At 36.5% G+C, this 22,286-nt stretch overlaps 1 protein-coding gene across 1 annotated transcript; it reads left to right on the top strand.

Annotated features, from left to right (window-relative positions):
- The first annotated feature begins 435 nt into the window (after positions 1–435).
- On the top strand, positions 436–13,728 carry LOC110471065 (prostatic acid phosphatase-like). The gene is made up of 9 exons (XM_021531297.3): positions 436–589; positions 1,865–1,960; positions 4,512–4,598; positions 5,218–5,370; positions 7,538–7,636; positions 8,735–8,830; positions 11,221–11,353; positions 12,618–12,700; positions 13,579–13,728. The coding sequence occupies exons 1-9, from the start codon at positions 476–478 to the stop codon at positions 13,726–13,728; spliced, it is 1,011 nt and encodes a 336-aa protein (XP_021386972.2). The 5' UTR covers positions 436–475.
- The last annotated feature ends 8,558 nt before the right edge of the window (positions 13,729–22,286 follow it).

The raw sequence follows: 22,286 nt of genomic DNA, 5'->3' as shown, positions 1-22,286 counted from the left end.
GATCATTTGTTAGTACTGCTCCTTCTTGCCTTCTAGTACAAAGTGTTCAGAGAAGACTGTGAGCACTAGGAATGCAGATGGTTTAATAGCTCTTTTGCATGCAGTAAGATACCCACAGCATTTTCACATTTGGGAAGGCTGACTGATCCATACTAAATCCTAGTTAAATAATAGAAGGAAACCTCTAGCTCTTTATATTCACCTGCCTTGCCAGGGGCAGGAATTAGAAGGCTCAGAGATTTCACTCCATGCTATACATGGAACATGGAGATGGAGTACAAATGAGAAACACACTTTTCATTTCATGAGTTCCTGAAAAAGCACTAACCCCAGAAGGGGAGAGAGGCAACTTCACAGCCCACTCTCAGATTTCACTAAGCACAACTGACTCCACCCCTCTTAGCCATATATCTACTGTATCACCACATCCAGCCAGGGACCTTGGTGTGCAAAATAGCTGAAAGCTACCCTCAGGATGAGAGCAAGGCAGCTGGTCTGTGGAATTTGGAGTCTGTGCTTCCTGTTCTGTCTTTTCTGCATCTTTCTTCACCAAACAACAGCTAAGAGAAAACTGAAGTTTGTGTCCCTAGTAAGTATGGGAAAATTAAATTTCTTCAAAACCTGTCACTTACTACTCTTTTTGTACTGTAGGGTAGGGAGGAGGGGGAACCTTTTCAAATATTTAAATGTTTCCTCCATATTCAAAATTCATTATTGCATTGTCCAAAAAAAAAAAAAAAAACCAAAACCAACTCAATTTTAAGTAAGATTTTATAATTTTGTCTCCTTTGTGCACTCCTAGATGAAGTTACTTTCTGAATGGATACAGAATACTTATTTTATAAACTTTTTTTACCACTGAAGAGTTTGCACTTTCCAGTGGTTTCAATGGACTAACATGCAAAGTAAATTTCAGTATGTGAAACTCAAACAAGTGTACAGTGACACTGAACAAGCAGCATAGAAACCAGCACTGTGAAGCTAATGTTATTTGCAATGATTATGATGTACTATTTCTTTGCAGGAAGTTTGAATCTTATTCTGAACATTACGCACACAAATAAATCATTTATATAATTTTCCCCTGCAGTTTATGATTTAATTTCTCCCTGCTTGGATTAAGAAATTACAATTTCTTAATTTCTAGTGTTAAAATTTAGAATCATATGGCTCATATCTACAGGAGTTATGCTGCAAAGCATACAGAGCAAAGAATTCATCAGATGAATGAAAAAATCCAGTATATCTGTATAAATAATTCTTTTATGTAAGGAAGTTCAATGTTTTCGGAGTAACACTTTAGCCTGTATTTACATATTAGATAACACTTCTATCACCTTTTGTGATGAAAAAGCCAACATATGACTTTTTAAGGCTAATTTCTGCCAAGTAAGAGAACTTCACAGCAGTCCACAGAACTGTTACTTTGTGTAATACTTTGGGTTTTTCCCCTTTGAATTCCAACTTAGTCGTACCAAAATACTTATATTCAAATATATCTGCAAAATTACTTACATGCTTCTGTTTGTTTTCTGTTTACTTAATTTTATGGTCTATACCTTCTAAGATACATAAAATCTCTTTAAAATATAATAGGGTATCCTGTAGTTTTTATAACTTGCAAAAATTTATTTGAGCTAATTTATTCTCAAATGCCAAAAAAAAACAAACCCAGTTATATTTGTCTAAATAAATTAAACAGGAAATGTTGCTATCTAGATTTAAGGTAAGCATTATTAATATACTTAGCATCTGTCAGATACAGTACTCACTGTCATAGCATATTGCTTGTGACTACACTAATTAATTATAATTACCACAAAAATTACCAGTAACACAAAAGCAATTTCATATGTTTTATCAGGTATTTCGCCATGGTGATCATACCCCACAGGAGTTTTTCCCAACTGATAAGCACAAAGAAATTGCAAGACAACAGGGATATGGCCAACTTACCAAGGTGAGTTTGTTAACCTGGGCCAAGAACTGAAATATTGGAAGATGTTTTGTTGATGTTTGGGGGTTGGCTCTTTGCTTTTGCTTGAAGAAAACCTTTATTAAGTTGCCAGTTAAGGACAGCCAAGGAACTTATGAGGAAACTACAGCAACAGCACTCACTAAATTTTGATGAAACTGAGTCAGCCTGTTCTGGTCCAGTGTCAGCATATGCAGAGTTTTTTGACTGCAGACTAGGATCTTCCAGTCTGGGAGGAGCCAGGCACTGGTGACCATCTCAGTTCACCTGAAACCATACAGGAAGCTTTAACCATCAGTAGCAGAAAGTGATGGAAGTGCTTACAGACACAATCCTCTGTCAATCTCTGCTGAATAGGAGTGCTTCCTTACTCATAAGCTGTTAAGATCAGTACAAGCAGAAATTTTTCTTATGTTTCCAAGAAAGTTGACTTAAAACTAAGCTATTTTAGTGCAGGCATCTGTGGACTCAGCTGTTGGTAGTAACCAGAAGCAGCTGAAGCAACCACAGATACTGTATCTGACAGATGCTGTTCCTGCCTTGACTGTAACTTCTATTAGCTGCCACCTCTCACAAATGAAGCCACAGTGAACTGTACTATCAGACTGTAAGGCAATATTTGGACACTGGGTGGTTTTTCCCCCTGCACTGGCAGGACCCACTATGTCTGTGTGATTGTGCTTCACTCCTTTTTCCCCAGATATGTTACTTGGATGGAAAAAGCTTCCAGTTATTTGCCCAGCACTCAGAACCAGGCAGTGACTCTGAAGGAGTTTAGAAGTGCCAGAAGTCTGGTTGTCCCAGACAAATGGTTACAGTCCACATGGAGGCAGACTGTGAAGTGTGTCTCTCTGTTAGGAACACACACCTTATGTCCAGTGGGTCTCTCTCTTAAAAGAACTCGCCAGGTCTCCACCAAAAGCAGAATAGAATAAACTGCCTGAGAGGTTCCTCTTCCCCACTGTTCTTAGGAGGCAAAACTGGTCTCCAAAGCAAAATCAGGCCTGTTTATGCTTATGTCAATTCCCTTGAAGAAATAGGAGTAACAGAGCAGCTTCCCAACTCAGCTATGAGTCAATCACTCCATATAAATGCTATGCAAGTTCAGCAATCCATGCCAGTTTGCTCTGAGGCATAGAAGACTTCAAGACCCAGGAGTCAGGACTCAACAACATGCATGGTAGGCAAGTTGGGGCAGAAGCCTAAACCACACATATACCCTAGGAAACTGGATGCACAATTCCAGCAAGGGGAAGAGGTGATCATATGCACACACAGTGGGTCCTGAGTAACTCCTAGCTGACTTGGCTTTGAGCAGGAGTTGGACTAGAGACTTCCTGAGGCCCCTTCCAGCCTGAATTATCCCCTGATCCCACAACTTAGAAAATTGCTTTAGGAACAATGAGTAATCACTGTACTTGAGATCCCAGTCTACAGTAATGGTTACATGAGCAAAGTGGAATATGTTTAAATACAGGCCAGGAAACACCCTGTACAAGTTAAAAGATGTCAATATACAGACTATTACAGGGACACTGCATGTGATTGAAATGGAGTCACTATCCCGAGGGGTGTTTAAGGAAAGAGTGGAAATGGTACCTAATTCCATGGCCTCTTTGACATGGTAGCATTAGGTAATAAGTTGGACTCAATGATCTCAGAGGTCATTTTCAACCTAACTGATTTAGTGATTCAGTGATTCACATGTCACTGACAATGTGAGTATTCACAAAATTATGTAGGTAAGTTGAAAGATCTTCAGCTACAAGCTACTAAAATGTTGGGAGTGGGAAAACTTATTTTGCTTTGAGAGTAGAAAATTGTCATCAGTTTAACACAGAGCTAATATGAATTGATTCCATTTTATGGATTATTATTTAACCATTAATAAGATCTGCGATGGTGAATGTTATTCGAAAGTGTAACAAAATTCAGTGACTGAAAGTTGAGAACATAGTCAGGTGTGAATCAAAAATCAAATCTTTCAGACTATTGATAAAAATCAGCTATTGCAGCAAAATGCCCTAAGGCTTGGAGGACTTTTACTTCGAGACTTCTGTTCTGAAAAAAACTAGATCTTTCCCAGGCTAAAACTGTAGCCCCCATAAGGAGTCACTGGTAATACTCCATGAGATTCATATCCTGGATGTGTCTCCATGGACAGGTGGCTGTTCTGTCTGCACTCCCAGTTAATCAGCTCTGAGACAGCAATAGAGTAGAAAGTAGACAGATGGTGTTGGAACATCTCTATGCCTGCTTTAAGTCTCACTAGCTCAGATAAACATACACATAGCTTTCCATCAAGCAAAATACAAAACTGCATCCACCAGGAGTCATATCTAACATTATCCAATACCATACATGCAGCAACTTCAATACTTTTTTTGTCATGTCTTCTTTCCTAATTCAATTTGAAAAAGAAAAAAAAAAGTCTTTATTAAAATAATATCAAATAATATTGCATTATTTTTTGGTTGTAGAAATGGATGCATAGCACATTTCTTTAGCCTCTTATGCTCTTGTGTTACTTCTACAGCTTGGCATACAACAACAGTATGAGCTTGGCCAGTACATGCGGAGGAGATACTCTCATTTCCTGAGCGTTGTATACAAGCAATGTGAGGCAAGTACTGGATCTGGGCAGGAAGATGTCTTTCATGGTTGTTAATGAGACTTCCTGGATGTGTAAGAGTCTAAACCTGGTACAGTCGGAGAAAATTTAATATCAATTGAAGTTAATGTCATTCCAAAGTATCCCTGAAACTGTAGTTCAGCTTTTTTCCTGATGGTTAACTTAAAACCACATGAAAGGCCTTTAGGCTGCCCACCAGGTTCAGCTCCCTCACTGCTGTATGGGAAATCATCTGTGCCAAATACCTCCAATGCTACACTTCCACATGGAATGCAGATACAACTCAGTTCTCATTTAGGTTTCAGCTTTTCAGTACACATATGATGTCCCAAAGCCTAGAGGATCAAATAGAGTCAATCTCATGCTGTCTACTAGGATTTCTAAGATGTGACCCTGCTGCAGCTCAGTTGCCCAGCAGAGTTTTATTCCAGCTGTAGTCTTTCTCCCTCCTCCTTCTTTCTCATAGTCCTTCATGCCACTCTGTTTTAATGACAACTTCCCCAGTACCAGCCCCTTTTTTTCTTACCAAGAAGACAATAAACTAAACTTAATGAAAGAAATTACCATCCAAAATGTCTCTTTTTCTTTTTCTTTTTTTTTTTTCCTTCAGATTTTTGTTCAAAGCACTGACTGTGATCACACACTTATGAGTGCTCAGGCAAGTCTTGCTGGACTGTACCCACCAACACAGGATCAGATTTGGAACCCCAGAATCCTTTGGCAGCCAATTCCAGTTCACACAATGCCACTGTCACAGGATAATGTGAGTATAAACTAGGGGCATCTGCTTCCCCTTGATCATTACTAAAGTGCATAGGATATGAGATGAAGGTGCAGCAAAAGGTGCATGGTAAAGGCAATGAAAAGATCATTGCTACAAGCATTGTGTGGAAAGGCCTAATAAGCTGAATAGAAGTGTTGGCAAGTATTTCCACAGGAATGGAGTTGCATATGAGAAACATGATCTTAACAAAATAGGAAGGAAAATGGGACTACTGGGTATAGAGAAAAAGAGTTCATTTATAAGGTGCGTAAATCACTGTAGAAGTAGATCAGTCCTAAATTTAATGCAAACATGACTTTCTTTGTGTGAGAAAAGAAAACTTACTTAATCTCACTAGTGCTTCAGTATTGCTTAGTCCACAGCCAACAGAAAAGACAAAAGAGTCATTCTGAGACTTACATTATGGTGAGAATTGAGTTACAGGGTTGTTTTTCATGCACTTTGCAGGTCAACGCACATACTCCAAGGATTGGTGAGAAAAGTAAAAGGGGAAAGAAAGGAGGACTCAGAGCTTTAAGCATGAGTTCATAGGGCAATGTATTTTTTCATATTCCTTCCTTCAGCTCCTCACTTTGGAGTTGTAAGGAATCCTGTGGATGGCAGCTCTGTAGCCTGCATATACTTGTCCTATATGGGAAAGTTGTGCAGCTGACTGGAGCTGAAATCCTCTGTGTGTGGAAAATCTATGATAAATGTTAAGATCAGGAGTGTGCAGCAGGAGTCTTGGTTTCTGAGAGCAGGTTTGCTCATGTGATGCAAGATAAATTGTGTGGGCTTTACAAGTCTAAATATCACAGTCTGTGATGACAAGGGAATCACGTCAGATAGGTCATGGAGCAATGGTTCTCACCTCGGGGTGATGAGAGCATGAAGATGGAAGGTGTGGAGACATGTCTTCCTCTTCACACACACAGCCAAGCACAGTCAGGAGCTGCTTCTGACACTGTCACAGGTCCCCACCTGTGACATATCCCAGCAGACAGTCAAGAATACCTGGCCAATATCAACACAGATGGCAAACTCAGCAAGCAGGTGCTGCACCTCATTCACATCTAGGGGAGCAAGTACATTTATTCAAACAAATCATAAAGTCATTAACACATGCACAATTTTCATACTTTTTTCAACTATTTGTGTTTTAACTTTATTTAACCTTACTAATTATACAGGCTGAAACTTAGACCATATGTATCCTACAACACAAAAAAGTGCCCATCATTAATTGGTGAAATCATGCCTGTTCATGAACCTATGGCTATGATTCACAAATACCTTCCTATCTGGTGGAATACATAGATTGTATTTCTAAAAAGATTGAGGAACTGCTGTGAAGCATTCCAAGCTAACTTCCCTTCAAATCTCCCCAGTTATTTCCAAAGTGCTTTTAATATTGGGGCTATATAGATGGAGCTACATTACTGGGAAAAGGACAAAAAAACACATTAGGGAAAAGCACTAATATCAGTGTCAAATTTAAAAATTTGTTTAAAATTTAACACAGAAAATGAGAATAAACTCAATTTAGCTAGCATATATAAATACATATAAATTAAATAACAAGTTCTTAAATTATTCTAGTCATATGTAACCTTCATATATCTCAGATTAATAAAAGACAAAACCGAGTTACAGAAAGTTCACAAGTTTCTACAATTTAGCTGAACTAAATGAAGCTGTGTTAAATAGACTCAATACAGCTGAATCCATACAGCTGAGTATGCACAAAGTGTCCTATTTCAGTCCAGCTGCTGCTTTGTAATTTGTTGTAAAAATGTGATGGTGTGTTTAAAGAAAGACTGAACACAATGAATTAAATCATCCCTGGAGAAGCTAAGAACAAAGGAGTTCATGAGGGCTTGTCTTAGTCTTCTGTCAAAGGACAAATTTCATCTTGTGCAAATGAATCCTTTAACTTTGAACTACTGCAGCTATTACTCCTCTGAACATTTAAAGATTATTTTGTATGTAGTCATCAGTATTACTCCTGGAGTCCTGAAGATGAATATCCTTGAAACTACGTTGCTAAATTATTTTCCAGCTTGTCCTAACTAGTGCAGCCAATCAGAACAGCAATTCTGCAAGGGTATATTGAATTGCAGAACAAGATGCACCTTGCCTAAATAGGATTTTGCAATTTTCTTTCCAGTTGCTATACCTGCCTTTCTCACACTGCCCAAAATACAAGGAGCTTCTGAGAGAAACCTTTGCAACTAGAGATTTCCAAAGGCAATTCAAGCACTACAAGGTAAAGTATTTTCGGTTCTGGAAATCCAGTCAAAGTGTACCACTTTTTCAACATTATTATTTTTAAAACATACAGGTTTTAAAAATATCAGATAATATGCTCCTTTCAGATCTCTAATCTTCAGAGTGGGTGTAGACAACATACCTAAAAAACAATTACAACATTACAGACCCAGCTGGACTGGGCTATTCCCGACAATTGAAAATGGCAAGTCACAGAAAAGATAAAATATTGACCTACTTGCAACAACTTAGTTTCTAGGAGACTAGACAAAACAAAAACTCAGATAAAATCAGTGTCAATGAATCTTAAATTATTCCAATAGCTCTTTCTGTTTACACCCATGTAAAGCAACTTCTCTGACATCTCTGCCTATATAAATCTGCGAGTTCAGATTAATTTTCTCAGCTCAATTTTCCAGAATTTCTATAACAGTCTCAGTGTTTTTTTCAACTACCTATTCACGTTTCCCACCCAAAATCTTAATTTAGGTGTTCTCTTATGTTTTGTGTCAGTGTTCATATGGTATCCTTTCCTTTCTTTCTCCACCATCAAAACCTTTGCATGACTATATAGTCACATGTTTATTCTGCTGCAACCTTCTTCTTCACAAGTGTTTTCAAAAGGACACTATGAACCTCACCTGTTTTTCTATTATCTTTCACCACTGACCTCAATCATCCATTTGTGGCTCTGCATCTGGGTATTATATGCAAGTAATCACAATTCCCATTTCATCAAATTTACATCATTACCTCTCCTCCTGAGTACCACTATCAGAATAATTATCACACTTCCTTTAAGTACTTCTTGGATTTCTGCCAGACTTCTTCATATATCTGTGTTCCCTCTACTCCCTTCTAAACATTTCCACCTTTCATAAACAATCAGCATACTTCAAATCTGGACTGGAATCACCAACCTTGTCTAAATGAATAGGCCAAATTCTCTTACATCTAGGCAATGGTTCATTGCTTTAGTGCAAAGTGCAAAGACTGTCTTCTTTCTAAAAATTCCTACATACTAGTATGGCAGTGTGTAGCAATCATGTAAAAATGCCCTCAGTACTACAGGTTTGGTGTTTTATTTGTATTCCAGCAATTTCTGAAGTTTCTAGCCACTCATACGGGATATCCATTGAAGAAGTTGACTAGTGAAAGGATTTGGAAGCTCTCTGACACTTTACAGTATGAGGTAAATAGAATCAAAGAGTCATTTAGGTTGAAAAAGTCCCTTAAGATCTTTGAGTCCAATAGAAATTCCTACACTTCCTTCAACCTGGTATTTTTATTTGGTTTAATTTTTTACTGTAAGTCATAAAAAGATCATAGATCTATTCTTCAAAATTCTTTTAAACATAGACTATTTTCAGCTTTTCTCAGAAACACTCAATGTCAAACTTACAACTGAAAATCCTGTAAACACTCTATGTCTGAGGCTGCTCTGGGTCATCCACCACTATAAGGAACACAAACTAGTGGACTTTCATATTCAAGATCCAGTCAGTACTGCATATAGAGAATTAGGCAAAAGCATACCTTTGGATAAAATTGTCTTGTAATTGCCCCAGACCCCACAGGGATAAAAATATGTTGCTGGCAAAGAAACATAAGCATCCTTCCACAAAGATTTCATGCAAACTGTAAAAGCAGCAGAAGCCATTATTTGTACATGGCCAGTAGTGGACAGAGTATTTTCAGGAATTAAGCAGCCATTGGAATGACACAAATTGCTATTTTTTGCAAGTTTGGGTGCTTGTTCTAAGCAAAGGTATCACAAAAGAGCATGGATTGTATATCAAAAGGGGCATTATGGTGCCAAACTGGCATGGGTATCTGGGTTCCACAGTCTGGAATTATCGTGATTTGAAAAAATCCTAACTGCCTTTAATTTAGCAAGAAGTCCCACTTCAAAGTCTAGACTTACCTCAGCTGACAAAAAATTGCAGAATCTTGTGTTAAAAAAGTCATTTTTTAAGGCATCTTTTGCTACCTTCATGCATAACTATTTCTAAACTTAAATATTAATGATAAATTGGTCACCAGTGTTGGGATATTAGTGAGGGAGTTTTAAGGTGGATTTCAGAAGCAACATGTAATAATTTACACAGTGTGATATTAATGAATTTACCTTCACTCCTGCAGTTTTTGCAAAACTCCAACTTTGATCAAAGCAGACTTGATCAGAAGGTTATCCAGGGCCTTAAGTTAAATGATATGTTAACATGTTGGTCCATCTCACTCTAATTTCAGTGAGGTCACCCTTCCATGTTTTCCAAATGCAGGACCACAACTTTATATTTCCATTGTTAAATCATACCGAGAGTCTGTCTAATTTGTCATCAGACAAATATGCAAAACCCACAGGTCCCATCAAGAATCTAGCTAAATGCTGGAATTAAAAAAAAAAAATAAAGAAAAAAAAATAAATTGTGGTTTTCCTTCTAGTGTTACATTTGATGAGCCTTGGTGTTTGATACTACCAACTGAGGACTCTGAGGGTATAAATTAAGACATCTGCCAGAAAAGCCTCTCTCATTTTTCAAGCATACAGAGAGAGAGTGCTTACACAGTTTTTTAGTACAATTCATGAAATCACAGTAGCACACAGCTCTCTGTGTTTGTTACTTTCAGCTAAATGTTATCTGACTTTGAGGTAACTTGGAGACTGAGGTGTTTGCCTGTCTTAAATAGCATGCAACCATCCAATTCTTTCCCTAAGACATAAATCACATCTATTAAAAGAGAAATTGATAACATTGTGATCTGAGCTGGTTTAACCTAGCACGTTCTATTGTTTTCTTGTTTAAACAAGCCCTTAAAGTAGTTGACATTTTCCTTTGAGCTCACTTGTTACAAGAACACTCCTTTTGGTGAGCTCAATCCAAAGGTTACATTGCTCTAAGGGAAAGTTACCAACCTTGTTTAAACAGGAATTCAGAGTAGTGCAAACCAGGAGAGCTGTGCATATCTTCCCTTCTCACAATTGTGATCACTAATATACCTTGGACTGCATCCCCAAGGAAAGACAAATCCATTCCACTTTAGCTTGAGGACTGTGACAGTATCTAATAGACCATAATAGGTACAAATTTCATTTATATCTCATCCTTATATATCTACCCCATACTTTGGTACATCCATACTACCGCTATACATATTGCTATTTGATCTCTGTATTCCTGTTACACCTGAAAGCTACCAGCCCTTAAAATCCTGATATTTAGATGGGATTTGTTTCAGTAAAAATATATCCCAGTACGTGACTGAAAAATCCACATAGTGATTTTTTTTTCACCTGACAATACCAGTTGCTTTTTGCATAATTTTAGTATTATTAATAAGTATTCCTCTTCTTGTTTAAAATATATTTCTTATATTTGAAGAAATAACCTTCAAATTTCTATTAATAGGAATGATACAGCTGTATAAATGCAAAAGACAGTCATCAATTTATTACAATGAGAAAATGTTACTGGAGTGAAACATTCAGAATTGTTCTGAGAAATATTTTGTGCCAGATTAAATAGCAGTTAGTAGTAGGAATCGGTAAGAAAATCACCATGTTTTCTTTCTTAACTGTAGGATATTAACAATTACACTTTACCTGTTTGGGCTACTCATGGTGTCAGGACCAAGCTGATAAAGCTGTCAGAATTGTTATTGCAGGCGGAATTTGGGTTCCACAAACAAATACAAAAATCACGTTTGCAGGGAGGTAAGCTGAATTCTTACCCCATTTAAATTCTTACCCCATTTAAAATCAAAAGTAGGGTGGGAAAGATAAAAGGGTATATGACAAACAATGCTGCTGATTCTATGGTAGAACAGTGAAAGATGACATTATGGGAATATTGGTGGGCAGCACTGAAAGGTTTTGATTAATGGGGAGGGAAATGGTGGGCATATGAATCATGAATTCCTAATCTAACATTGTAATTGAGGTATCATTTAGATTACACTGTGTAAGAAATAACATACAGATTCTTGTTGAATTGAATCAAGTCTGAACTTAGAGAAAGTCTCCATGTGTACCTTACTTAAAAAATATTATTTGTAGTGATGTCTAGAATGGTGACTTTGTTGCCTAAGTCTTCATATTCCATTACTGAGAGTCCTAAAATTAGTTATTAAACTGCTTTTAACCTTACTCTGCCCAGAAAACAATGGCAGAAGTTTGAAAGAATTTTATACCTTTTTTATCATTTATTCTCCTCCATTCACCCACTGTCATCTTTTGAGCCTCCTTTGTGTTTTATATGTACAGGCAGGATCTGTGAGCTAGGAAGACAAATGAACATATAAGCATGAATTAATTTATTGCATTTTTCAAAGCTCCAATTTGCAAAACCTGGCACAAAGTTTAAACCTCTGACCTTGCTTTACTAACAGTTGCTATTAAAAATGTGCCAGAAGCTAAAGATTAATTCTGTCTAATTTGCTAGCTGGTGCAGTTCTATCTACTTTTAGGATTTTAACTTGTCGACATGCCAACCTTATATTAACATATTAGCGCAGCCATTGATTTAAATCAAGTAGTTTGTCTTACAATTTTTCAGCAGTTAACATTAACAAAATGCAGGCAACCACACAATTTATAAAGCCTCAGAGTCAAGAGGATATGTTCTTTCTTTTTTCTCTGGAAAGCAGGAAATCACTCGAGCTATACAGACAACAAGGTAGCATTCATTACTGTGCTCTTTTTGCACTGTTCTGCTAGCACAAAGTAACTGTGATTGCACTGTTTGAAGCTGTTGAGGCTATTAGGGATCCCCAAAATATTTTACACAGAAGTAAAATAGGCCCACTGTTCATTTGAAAGATACTGTCACTATTACTCAAGGCTCTCCACACAGATTACCTGTTAAGTCAATTGAATAAATCTGGTGCACTTAGTGACAGATTGCTCAAATGGCAACAATCGATACAGATGTTAACACAAGCATCTCTTTCATTGTCACTGCTTCCCCATTTTCTTTCAGGAATTCTTTTAAAAACTCTTCTAAAGCATATATTAGATGCTAGAAAGCCTTCATACCATCAAAAAATGGTTATGTATTCCACGGTGAGTGCTTTCTCTTCATCTTGTGTTTCCTGTCTGCAGTTATTAAATGCAGTGAAAGCCATGAAATTTTATTTCCTTCATGAGATACAGCTACAAGCATTTTTTTATTTGGTTAACCTTAAATATCCTCAGATTTAAAAAAAAATTAATGAACAGGTACTACTTTGAAACCTGAAACATTCCACTTTCCACTGAATGTCATGGTTTTTTCATTGTAATAATGTTTTGATTGAGCAGGGAACTGGAAAAATCATGCCTCATGTTTTATTAAACCTGGATCACAAAGTTAATTTAAAAGAAAATCTCCTTCCTGCAAGTCATCTTTTTCAAGTGCATATGGGAAAAAAAAAGAAAAGAAATTAAGTTACAGTTATTTTAGAAGGCCTTATGAAGGTACTTACTCAATTGTGATAGTTTATTTTTGTTTAGAATGTACAAATGCTGTCATTGGAGGAGGAAATTTTTGGATTGCTCTCACAAAAAAGCTTCTGTTTCTAAACTGCATTTATATCATGATCTATTGGGTATATATCAGCTAAAGAGCTTACTGATTTGATCTCAAATGCTGTTTACTTAACAGGCAAAACCACTAGTTCTTTTCAAAGAAGTTTTAACAGCTCCTATTAATTTTGTAAGAGCTGCAAGTAACTAAGACTTCTTAAATATTTACATATGTGTATACTTTATACATGCAGGACTTCAGTTTCTATAGCCATAAAGGGACAATATTTGCTCAACAGTGCAGAGGGCAAGTACTAATGAGGATGTAATGAGGTTAATGTTGAGTGGACAGATAATGTGCAGGAAATATTGCTAAATAATAGGTTCATGTAATCATTTTCAACAGACATTTAATTAAAGGTTTCCTCTGTTCACAGCATGCAGCCACCATTGCTGCCTTACAGATGGCACTCAATGTCTTCAATGGGAAATTGCCTCCTCACAGTGCCTGCCATTTTTTTGAACTTTACCAGGAGAAAAATGGGCAAGTATCTGCAAGCTGTACTGCTAACATGTACCTTTTTTAAAACGTAATTTTCTGATATCCAAGGCTAATTAAACTAGATACTGAGGTTCACTATTCAGGAAAACATTACACATTGATTTTAATTAATGTAATTGTATTCAGTTTAGTATTCAGTAGCAGAACAAGCCAGAAAACCATATATATATATATATATATATATATATATTACAATTATGAAAGAGTTTACTCCATCCTTTTTATTTAACTCTTTAGCAAAGATGACAAACTACATGCAAATTGGTGTTGACTGTTGCTTAAAAACTTCTTTTCAGAGTATTAATTATATTAGTAAATCATAAACATATTAGCAACCAGACAAAAGAGCTGGCTAAAAGTTTGTCCCCAAGTACAATAACTGCAGCATGGAAAGGCTGTGTGGTTTTGCACACCTCACTTTATTTTGACCCCTCTGTATTTTGAAACAGGCAATACACCATAGAAATGTACTACCGGAATAATTCCTTGAGGGAGCCTCACCCCCTCACCCTCCCTGGCTGCAAATTTCGCTGTCCCCTGGAGAGATTTACTCATCTGGTCTCTCCCATCCTCATACACTATTGGACAAGAGAATGTAGAATTTAGGACATCAAAAGAGGTAAGTTAAGTGCTCTGGGCACATGTACCCAAAAGCAAAGTCAGGATTACAACTTGAGCCAACAGCTCATTTGAAGTGACAATCATTTTCATAAGGGTCTGCTCTGAAATGAAAAATATGCAGATCCAGGAAAAGAGAATTGTACCCACGGCTGTCATTCCTACTCCATCAATACACTTATCTATTCTAGACCAACTTTCTAGTAAAATGAAATCAAAGCTGATCTGACTTGAGGGTGCTGTTTTTCATGTGTGGTTTTTTGTTTTGGTTTGGTTTAGTACAGTCAAAAACACCTTCAGTTACTGAAGAACTACATATAAAGGCACTGAGTTAAAACAGTCACCTTTTCTTCTCTAACTGTAGAATGTTTGTCCAAGTTGATTAACAATAGTCAGCAATTATGAATTCTCTTGATTTTAGCAGGCATTCAGAGATCAAAATAGATGAATATTGAATAGTACACCAGATTGGTACTTACCAGATTTCAAAAGTATACAGACACACATTGGTATACTAATGCATTCCCACATAGGCAAGCAGAAAATGACATTGTCTGTCTTTTATCTAGCTCTATATTACTTAAGGGAAATGAAAACTTAAGAAACCTCACTTTTCTAATATTCAAATATTGTATTCAATACAATACAATTCAAAATACAATTCAAATATTGTACCCAACATTAAAAAATCCCATATGGCTTTCTGAATCACTGATCTCAAGAAGAATTTGAATCGTTGTAGATTATAAGAATACAGACCAGCCAACTCATCTCCTTGAAAATAATTTCCTGTTAAATATCTTGAATCCATTAATAGAGTGGAGATAGTCTGGCCAGAATACACAAAAAATTAGCAAGTAATGATTCACTAAACAAATTTCTTTACTACAGTCATTGCTCACAAATTCTCAGGAAATTACCACATTTAATTGCAAAAAGTAATTTGGCAGAGGAAGGGGAAGGTTTTTTCTGATGAGTTTTTTTCCAGCCACACTAATAACACAGTCACGGAGGATAATGATAAATACTTCATATTTATATTGTGGTGCTTAATAATCTAAGATTTGTGGAAATTAATCCCCCTCTTTCACAAAGCAAACTGTGTAACTGATCAGAAAAATAAATGAAAAAAATGGTAGTATATCAACATTTTACAATTATAAAGGTACAAATATTTAGCCTTTAAGTTTAACACAAAGGCTGTACATTGCTTCAATCGTCACATTTTGCTGAAGTAGAAGTTAGATGATGTTCAGGTATTTTACACCAGCATCCAGCATCACTGCTTTTATTAGCAACCCTGAGTGCTGAAAACACAGAAGGACCACAAAAGAGGTTATAACCAAACCTGATACTCCAATAAAAATGTTTTCCATGTTGTCATATAAAAATTTGGCATTTTACACTGTTTTATCCTGGTTCAGAATGGACCTGTTGTAGCCATATCCTATTTTTTTTTTTTTTTTTTTGTTATTAATTGAGGAAACATTAATTTCACTTTTCCTGCAGGCAATTTTAAGTTCTCTGCTGTGCATGAGTGGCACTTGGGAAAAGGGCAAGGCACACTGATCCACAGGCTGCACAGCGCAGCACACTGACAGACTACCCTGTGCTAAACCACTGTACATTAACAATTCTCAATGAATGCAGACAGCCTGGAACAGTTGATTTTTAACCCCAGAAAGCTAAATAAAGGAGAAGAGTGATGCACAGTTTACAGGTCACAATTACACTTGACACAGACAGCTGCAAAATCCCTGATTTCAGCTGTTTCCAACTCTGTCAAAAATCATCTCAACAATTTTTGTTTGCTAATGCATATGTTATTAATTTGATTATACATGCATGAAAGCATTTTATGAAGCTCATAAACGTTATTAAAAAAATAAAATTCAGGAGTGTGACTGAGTGCAAAAGTGCAATTTATATAGATAACTATTCTACAGGGAGACTCCAGTTCACGAACATACAGATGTTTCTATAAAAAGCTTAATTGAAGTTTTATGGAGAGGATTTATGCCCCCACTACAAGGAAATAAAGGAGTTAAGCAAGTATTGTTATTATAGGTCATACAATACAATAGCAGTATTTAAGAATGGTTTAAATCAGACTTAAATTACTCTACATCTCAATAACCCTAGGGTGAAACAGGCAATTACTAAAGCTCAGCATATTTGGGAAGGAGGTGAAACTGTGAGCTCTTCCTGTGCTCTTTTTGGTGCTCAGGAAGTTTTCAGCATGGATTGACACAACATTTCAACAGATTTTTCCTAATTCCATTAAAACAGGAACAAATGTGTTAACTCCTCTCCACTTAGTCTGAACTGCTTACTTGTTGAGGTACTATCAACAGGTTTGCCATGCTTTTGGAGAATGCCATATGCTAAGAATGCATCTCTCTTTTTGTCTTATCTTTAGGTGTTCACTATCTTCAGTGTGGTTCACTTTATGAAAGAACTCTTCCCACACTGTGATATGACTGTGGTCCAACATTTCTCTTTAAATTCCATCAGCATGACCAACTGAGTCTCCTCATCTCTACTAAAAGAAAACACTCCTTAATACTACAAAAGTTATAGAAAGCAAGGACTTATTCTTCATGAATATTTGCTTTACTTTGTCACCTGGCAAAACCCAAGTGCAATATGAAACCAGTGGAATTTTTCAAGACCTATTCATTCCAATGGGACTTTGTCAGAACTAATGTAACTATGCAATGATAGTTAGAGTGTTTTGAAGGTCTACAGCCTTGATTTATAGCAAAATTGGAAAATATGTCTGAAGGAGTGTTGCCCTCTTTTGAAGAATGAGACAAGAACCTCCAGAATTGGTGACAGAAGCAATGCTTCAAACGGAGACCCTAAAAGGAGGAATCATTCCACTGTCCTTAGAATTTATTTTAATTAAGAAGCAATGAATCATTTTACACAAACAGATCTCGGAAGCCACAAGAATTAGGATAATGCCTGCTTACTTATCAAAGAGATTTATTTCTTCTTTTCTCTGCCTTCTACATGCACAAATATACCATCTCTACACAGAAGGAAGATGAGACTTGTGGAAAACTTGAACTGTAAATCTAGATCTAAAAGGGGCCTAAAAACAGCCAGACTATCTACCATGAAACACCTAGCAACAACTGGTTGACCTAACAAGGACTTCAGATATTATTTCCAAAAAGACAGTAAAGCCAAGAATTAATTTTGGAAGAAAAATAATTTTTGGTTTCAAATAGCTTTTTTAACATCTTCTTTTGGTTATGTAACCTTGATTGTATATTCTGATCTGATCATATAAAGTCTGTTCTTCTGGGAAATTGTATGTAGACACTGTTCTTGACATGAACAAAAAATGGCAATGCAAAATAAAAAAAAAAAAATCAGAGCTGCATGTTTAGTAAAACATACAGAACATGTTGGGCAATCCTTCACTATTTATGTTTTCTAATATTGCTATTGCAAAACCAGCTTGTTTCCTCACTCCAGAAGCTGGATCAGAACAATCAGATGCAACTAATTTCTAAAAACAGTGGATATGTCTTTGCTTGGAGAACTAGGATCTCTTTATTTGTTTGTTTTCTCACAGTGGACAGGACCTTTTGTCAGCAGTCTTATTGTACACAGATAATTTCAAAGAGAACTAGACAAACATCTGAGGTGCAGAAGATTTCACCATTCTGGTTTCTTTTCCCCAAATCAGGCTTTTTAAATGGATGCTAAACCTAAAATGTATATTCTATACAGCATAAGCAGATAACTGCCACTCTACAAGATAAAAATGAATCAAAATAATAAAAATATCCCTTTTCTGTCCAAAAATAATCTAAATTTCAGAATACTCACTGTAAATGCCCTATTCTCTTCTCAGCAGGTCCGAATTTCTGTTCATTTTAAGCCACCATAGGAAATACAGTTCTCCAGGAAAGCTGTAGTTAGATTTCCAGTCAAAAAATGCAACCCCTTTTACCATAGCATCCAAACAATGGTAAAAATGTTTTCTGACAACATGAGATAACCAGTTCTACCTGCTTCTTAATGCAAAGAAGAGCAAGCTTGTTTATTCCGTATTACCTTAATGTCCCATAATAGACACCAGAAGAAAGTCTTCCCAGGTCTGGCAGCCCTCACAGGAAAGTTAGTGCAAGGTCTTTAAGTTATTCATCTCAAAACCATGCTGATCATCACACCTCCCTTCCTAAGAAGTGATTAAAAAAAAATCTGCTAGACGAAAGCAAACAGAAAGGAAAAGCCAAGACTCCATCTTTACCAGTGTTAGACTTCTAACAGATTGTAGCCGTGGCTGTCAAAACCAAATTTCTAGGCACTTTCTCTTCTCAGCCTGTTCCTTTTTCTTCTTTTTTTGAACTTGTGCCAAATTGTGGTGCTCGAGTTACTTTTAACATTTTGTTTGCCAGATGTTTAGAAGTGAAAGCTCAAGAGCTGTAAAGGGCAAGTTTCATGCTTCTCCCAACAAAGGTAGGGTAACTTTTCTGTTAGTTTCCTGAACTGGACAATGCTTACATAGAAAATGTGATAGAGACCTGAGACATTCTTCATTATTCTTTTTAGTCTCCAGTTCCCAGTTCCTCCTCTACTTCCTAACCCAAATCCATGTCCCAAAAACTTTCAAAACTGCATGAAGACCCTTTACCCCAGGGATTTGTCTGGTCTGAGGAATCATGGACCTGGATAGACCCTGGCCTCAGCACTTCAGTTCAGTTATAGAAGTGCATCCTATGTGAGGTCACTGCTTACAGTACAACAATGTAAGTTCCCCCTTTTCTGTCACATGTTCAGACAATGTCTTCTTCCATGCTACATGCCCCAGTGTATATACCTTGAATAATCTAATTTCTGCTGAGCAAAAATAAATTTCAAATTTAATTTACAAATTAAGAAATGTCTAAATAATTTTATTCCCCCTAGCCCTATGGAACATAAACCCCATCACACACATTCTTTGTAATGTCTTTTGTTCTTAAGACTATCACTGTAGAAACACAGAAAGGAAGATTTCCTTTATACCTTGCTAACTCTGAGGGAAAATAGGTATCAGTGTTTATAAAGGCTGGAACATAAAGCCCAGATCTGTTGTAGGAATATAAATTGGGATGTCAGTGAATGAATAATAAACTGCTCTAAATTATGTTTTCCTACAACTTCACCAGCTGATTTAATTTGAAAAATTTGTCTTAGTGTCTTTTGCAGGCATGAAGTCATACACAGGTTCATTTCAGTTCCTCTTAAAGAAGAAGTGAGTCAAAATGAGTAAAAACCCCATGCAGTTTAGCTTTGGAATTATTTAGATAATTTATTTTTTAAATATGTTGCAAAAGCAGGATCACCTGGATATGCAACTCCCTCTCTTCTTTCACAAACAATGTCTAGACAGATTGTCATATTTTAGAGAAGACTTGCTTCAATAGCCTGAATAGACATAGATTCTGTAATATAGCTGGATATAACTTGTGATCACTATTTTTCCTTTCATGTGCGGAAGCAGTGTCAGCAAAATGGGGAATGAACAACAGAAAAGCAACAGTAATTTTGTGCTGCGTGGGAAAGGTGGTACTGGACAGCCTGAACTATCATTTTCATTAATTTCATCATCTTTGTTTCTCTTTGGGTTATTTACTGAGCTGACTATCAAAAATGAATGCAAGAAGAAAAACCCAAACCAACCCACACTCTGATCAAATTAATAAATTAATTTAGATTTGTTTCCTAGTAGTACTAGAAGTAGGTTTTTCTTCTTTTTATTTAATATTCATAGTACTTACCCAAGATGTGGCAGACATAAGTTCAAATCCCTCCTTTTGCAAAAGGATTTGTCTCCACTCTTCCAGAAAATAAAATCACCACCAAACTTTAGAGTTTCAGAGGGAAAAAAGGAATTGTGTTTTCTGTCACTTAGTTATTTGCTGTTCACTTTGCTTTTTGCAAAACCTGTAAATTCCCTTGTCTCAGGCAAACATCTTAATCTCATAAGATCAAGAAGAAATTCTCTGAGTGCCCTGTAACCAGGTGCATATTACAAACTTAGGACAACTAAGAAATTATTAGAAGACAGTGAATAGACAGTGAGTAGATTTTTTTCTTCCCCCCACCTGCCTTAGATTAGTAACTTTGGGCTTAGGACATTTTTCTTTGTAGTCTAATATATAGGTTCATGTTCTGTCAGCAGTACAAATAAGTTAATTCCTTCTGTGTCACAAATTAACTCCCTTGTCCCTTCTCACTCCCCACAACTGGGTGAAAACACCCCTACATAGGGCTGTGAGACAGTCTCATTTAATGTGTTTCAGAATGGTGCTTGGAAAACGTTTCACTTTGTTTACTGAAACCAAATCTTTTCTCTCCCTCTTTCAGCTAAAAAAAAAAAAAACAAAACAAAACAAAAAAAGCTTGGAAAGAAAGATTTGAGATAAATCCAAACTCTCCTAAGTGCTGATCTGCACATGCAGTCAGTAGCAGGACCTGATCTGTTTCCCTACGTGAGCAGCCTGGTACATGAGTGCTGTCAGCAGTTTCATACCTCGTGCTTTGACTGCAGTGACTTCCACCCTTTCAGGGTGTAGGTTGTGCTCCACCAGCAGCAGTGGTTACCTCAGGTAACCCTCATGCACAATAAAGCACAGGCTCTTTTGCAACCAGACACTTCAAAGGAAATCAAGGCTTCAGCAAGCCTTTAACATAGGTACGTGCGCTTAAAATTTATAATTGTGTTTAATTCTACTTGATGCCATAATTTCATAATTAGAACTTATGACAATAAGCCAAATTAACATAAACGTGATTTAAATTGTTTAGGTTTGCTTGCATTATAATGCTTCAGCAACCATAAATAGATTAAGAAGGACTTTTAAAATTATTATAAGTTTGAAGCCATTTTTCCTGAAAAGTGCCAGGATTTAGTTACTGCAGAATATGCTGAGTTTATACCTGCCAAATGCTCAGTAGAAATGGAGATAATTCCAGAAATGCACAGAAATTTCTAACATACTTACAGATTGCATAGAGGATTCCTACATGACTCTATCTTAATCAGTATGGCACATAAATGGAGATATTTTTCCATTTTGGAATGTGTAAACATTAACTTAAGTTGTTGTGGTACCTATTATTTTGAGCACAAAATACTTTCCCTAACAATGTATACATGCCAAGGGAAGAGTGAAACCACAGAAATACTTACCATATCCTTGGTCTTGTGTTGAAGTATCATTTTTAAAAGACATTAACAAATATTTTCTATAAAATATCTTTGTCAAATATTTTTTAACATTCTTGAATGATGCCATCCAGAATCCCCCTCTTCATGACAATAAAATTGAGTTCAGGTCCTAAAGTGAGGTCATTAGAATGGTTCCATAATAGTGAGACTACAGTGGTCATAGTCACTCATCAATTAAACACAATAAACCAGAAAATCTTATAAAAACTAATCAGTTATGAATTTTGTGGTAAGGTCATAAGAAAGATAAGAAAAGATTCCAAGAGCCAACTGTGATTCTTGATCAAATAACTTTGGAACCACTCATTACATTGATTAAAAAAGTAGGGGATCCATTCTTGAGTTTTGAGACATGTTAAAGTATTCTGACAGTCTGTTTTATGATTTACACTCTTAAATAATGAAGATGATCAGCTTAAGTTTGTTTTCAGAAAGACTACGTATTATATATTTATATTTAGATAAGTCACATACACCTTTTGCATAGGCAAAAGTCACACCAGGAGAGATCAAAAAGGAGGGTGGGGACATAACAGTGGAGGAAGAAAGAAGTTCAACTGCTGGAAACTGGGAATGGACTGAGAAGACAGACAGGAAAGTTTGGGAGCTGTAATACTCCTCCCATCCGGTCCCATCCATCAGAAAATGTGGATACATAAGGACATGCACACAACTCAAAGGAGAGGATACCGAGGCTTAGTGGGCTCTAGGGCCTTAAAGATGAAATGGCT

This window comes from Lonchura striata, chromosome 1 (assembly GCF_046129695.1).
Source record: "Lonchura striata isolate bLonStr1 chromosome 1, bLonStr1.mat, whole genome shotgun sequence".
Taxonomy (NCBI): Eukaryota; Metazoa; Chordata; class Aves; order Passeriformes; family Estrildidae; genus Lonchura; species Lonchura striata.
This window is presented reverse-complemented; position numbering and strand designations above follow the sequence as displayed.

Excerpts from the sequence above, each read along its gene's own strand:
- LOC110471065 (XM_021531297.3), top strand. The coding sequence starts at position 476 with ATGAGAGCAAGGCAGCTGGTCTGTGGAATTTGGAGTCTGTGCTTCCTG. Across the intron at positions 5,371-7,537 it reads TGCCACTGTCACAGGATAAT|TTGCTATACCTGCCTTTCTC; the intron begins GTGAGTATAAAC and ends TTTTCTTTCCAG. Across the intron at positions 8,831-11,220 it reads CTGACACTTTACAGTATGAG|GATATTAACAATTACACTTT; the intron begins GTAAATAGAATC and ends TCTTAACTGTAG.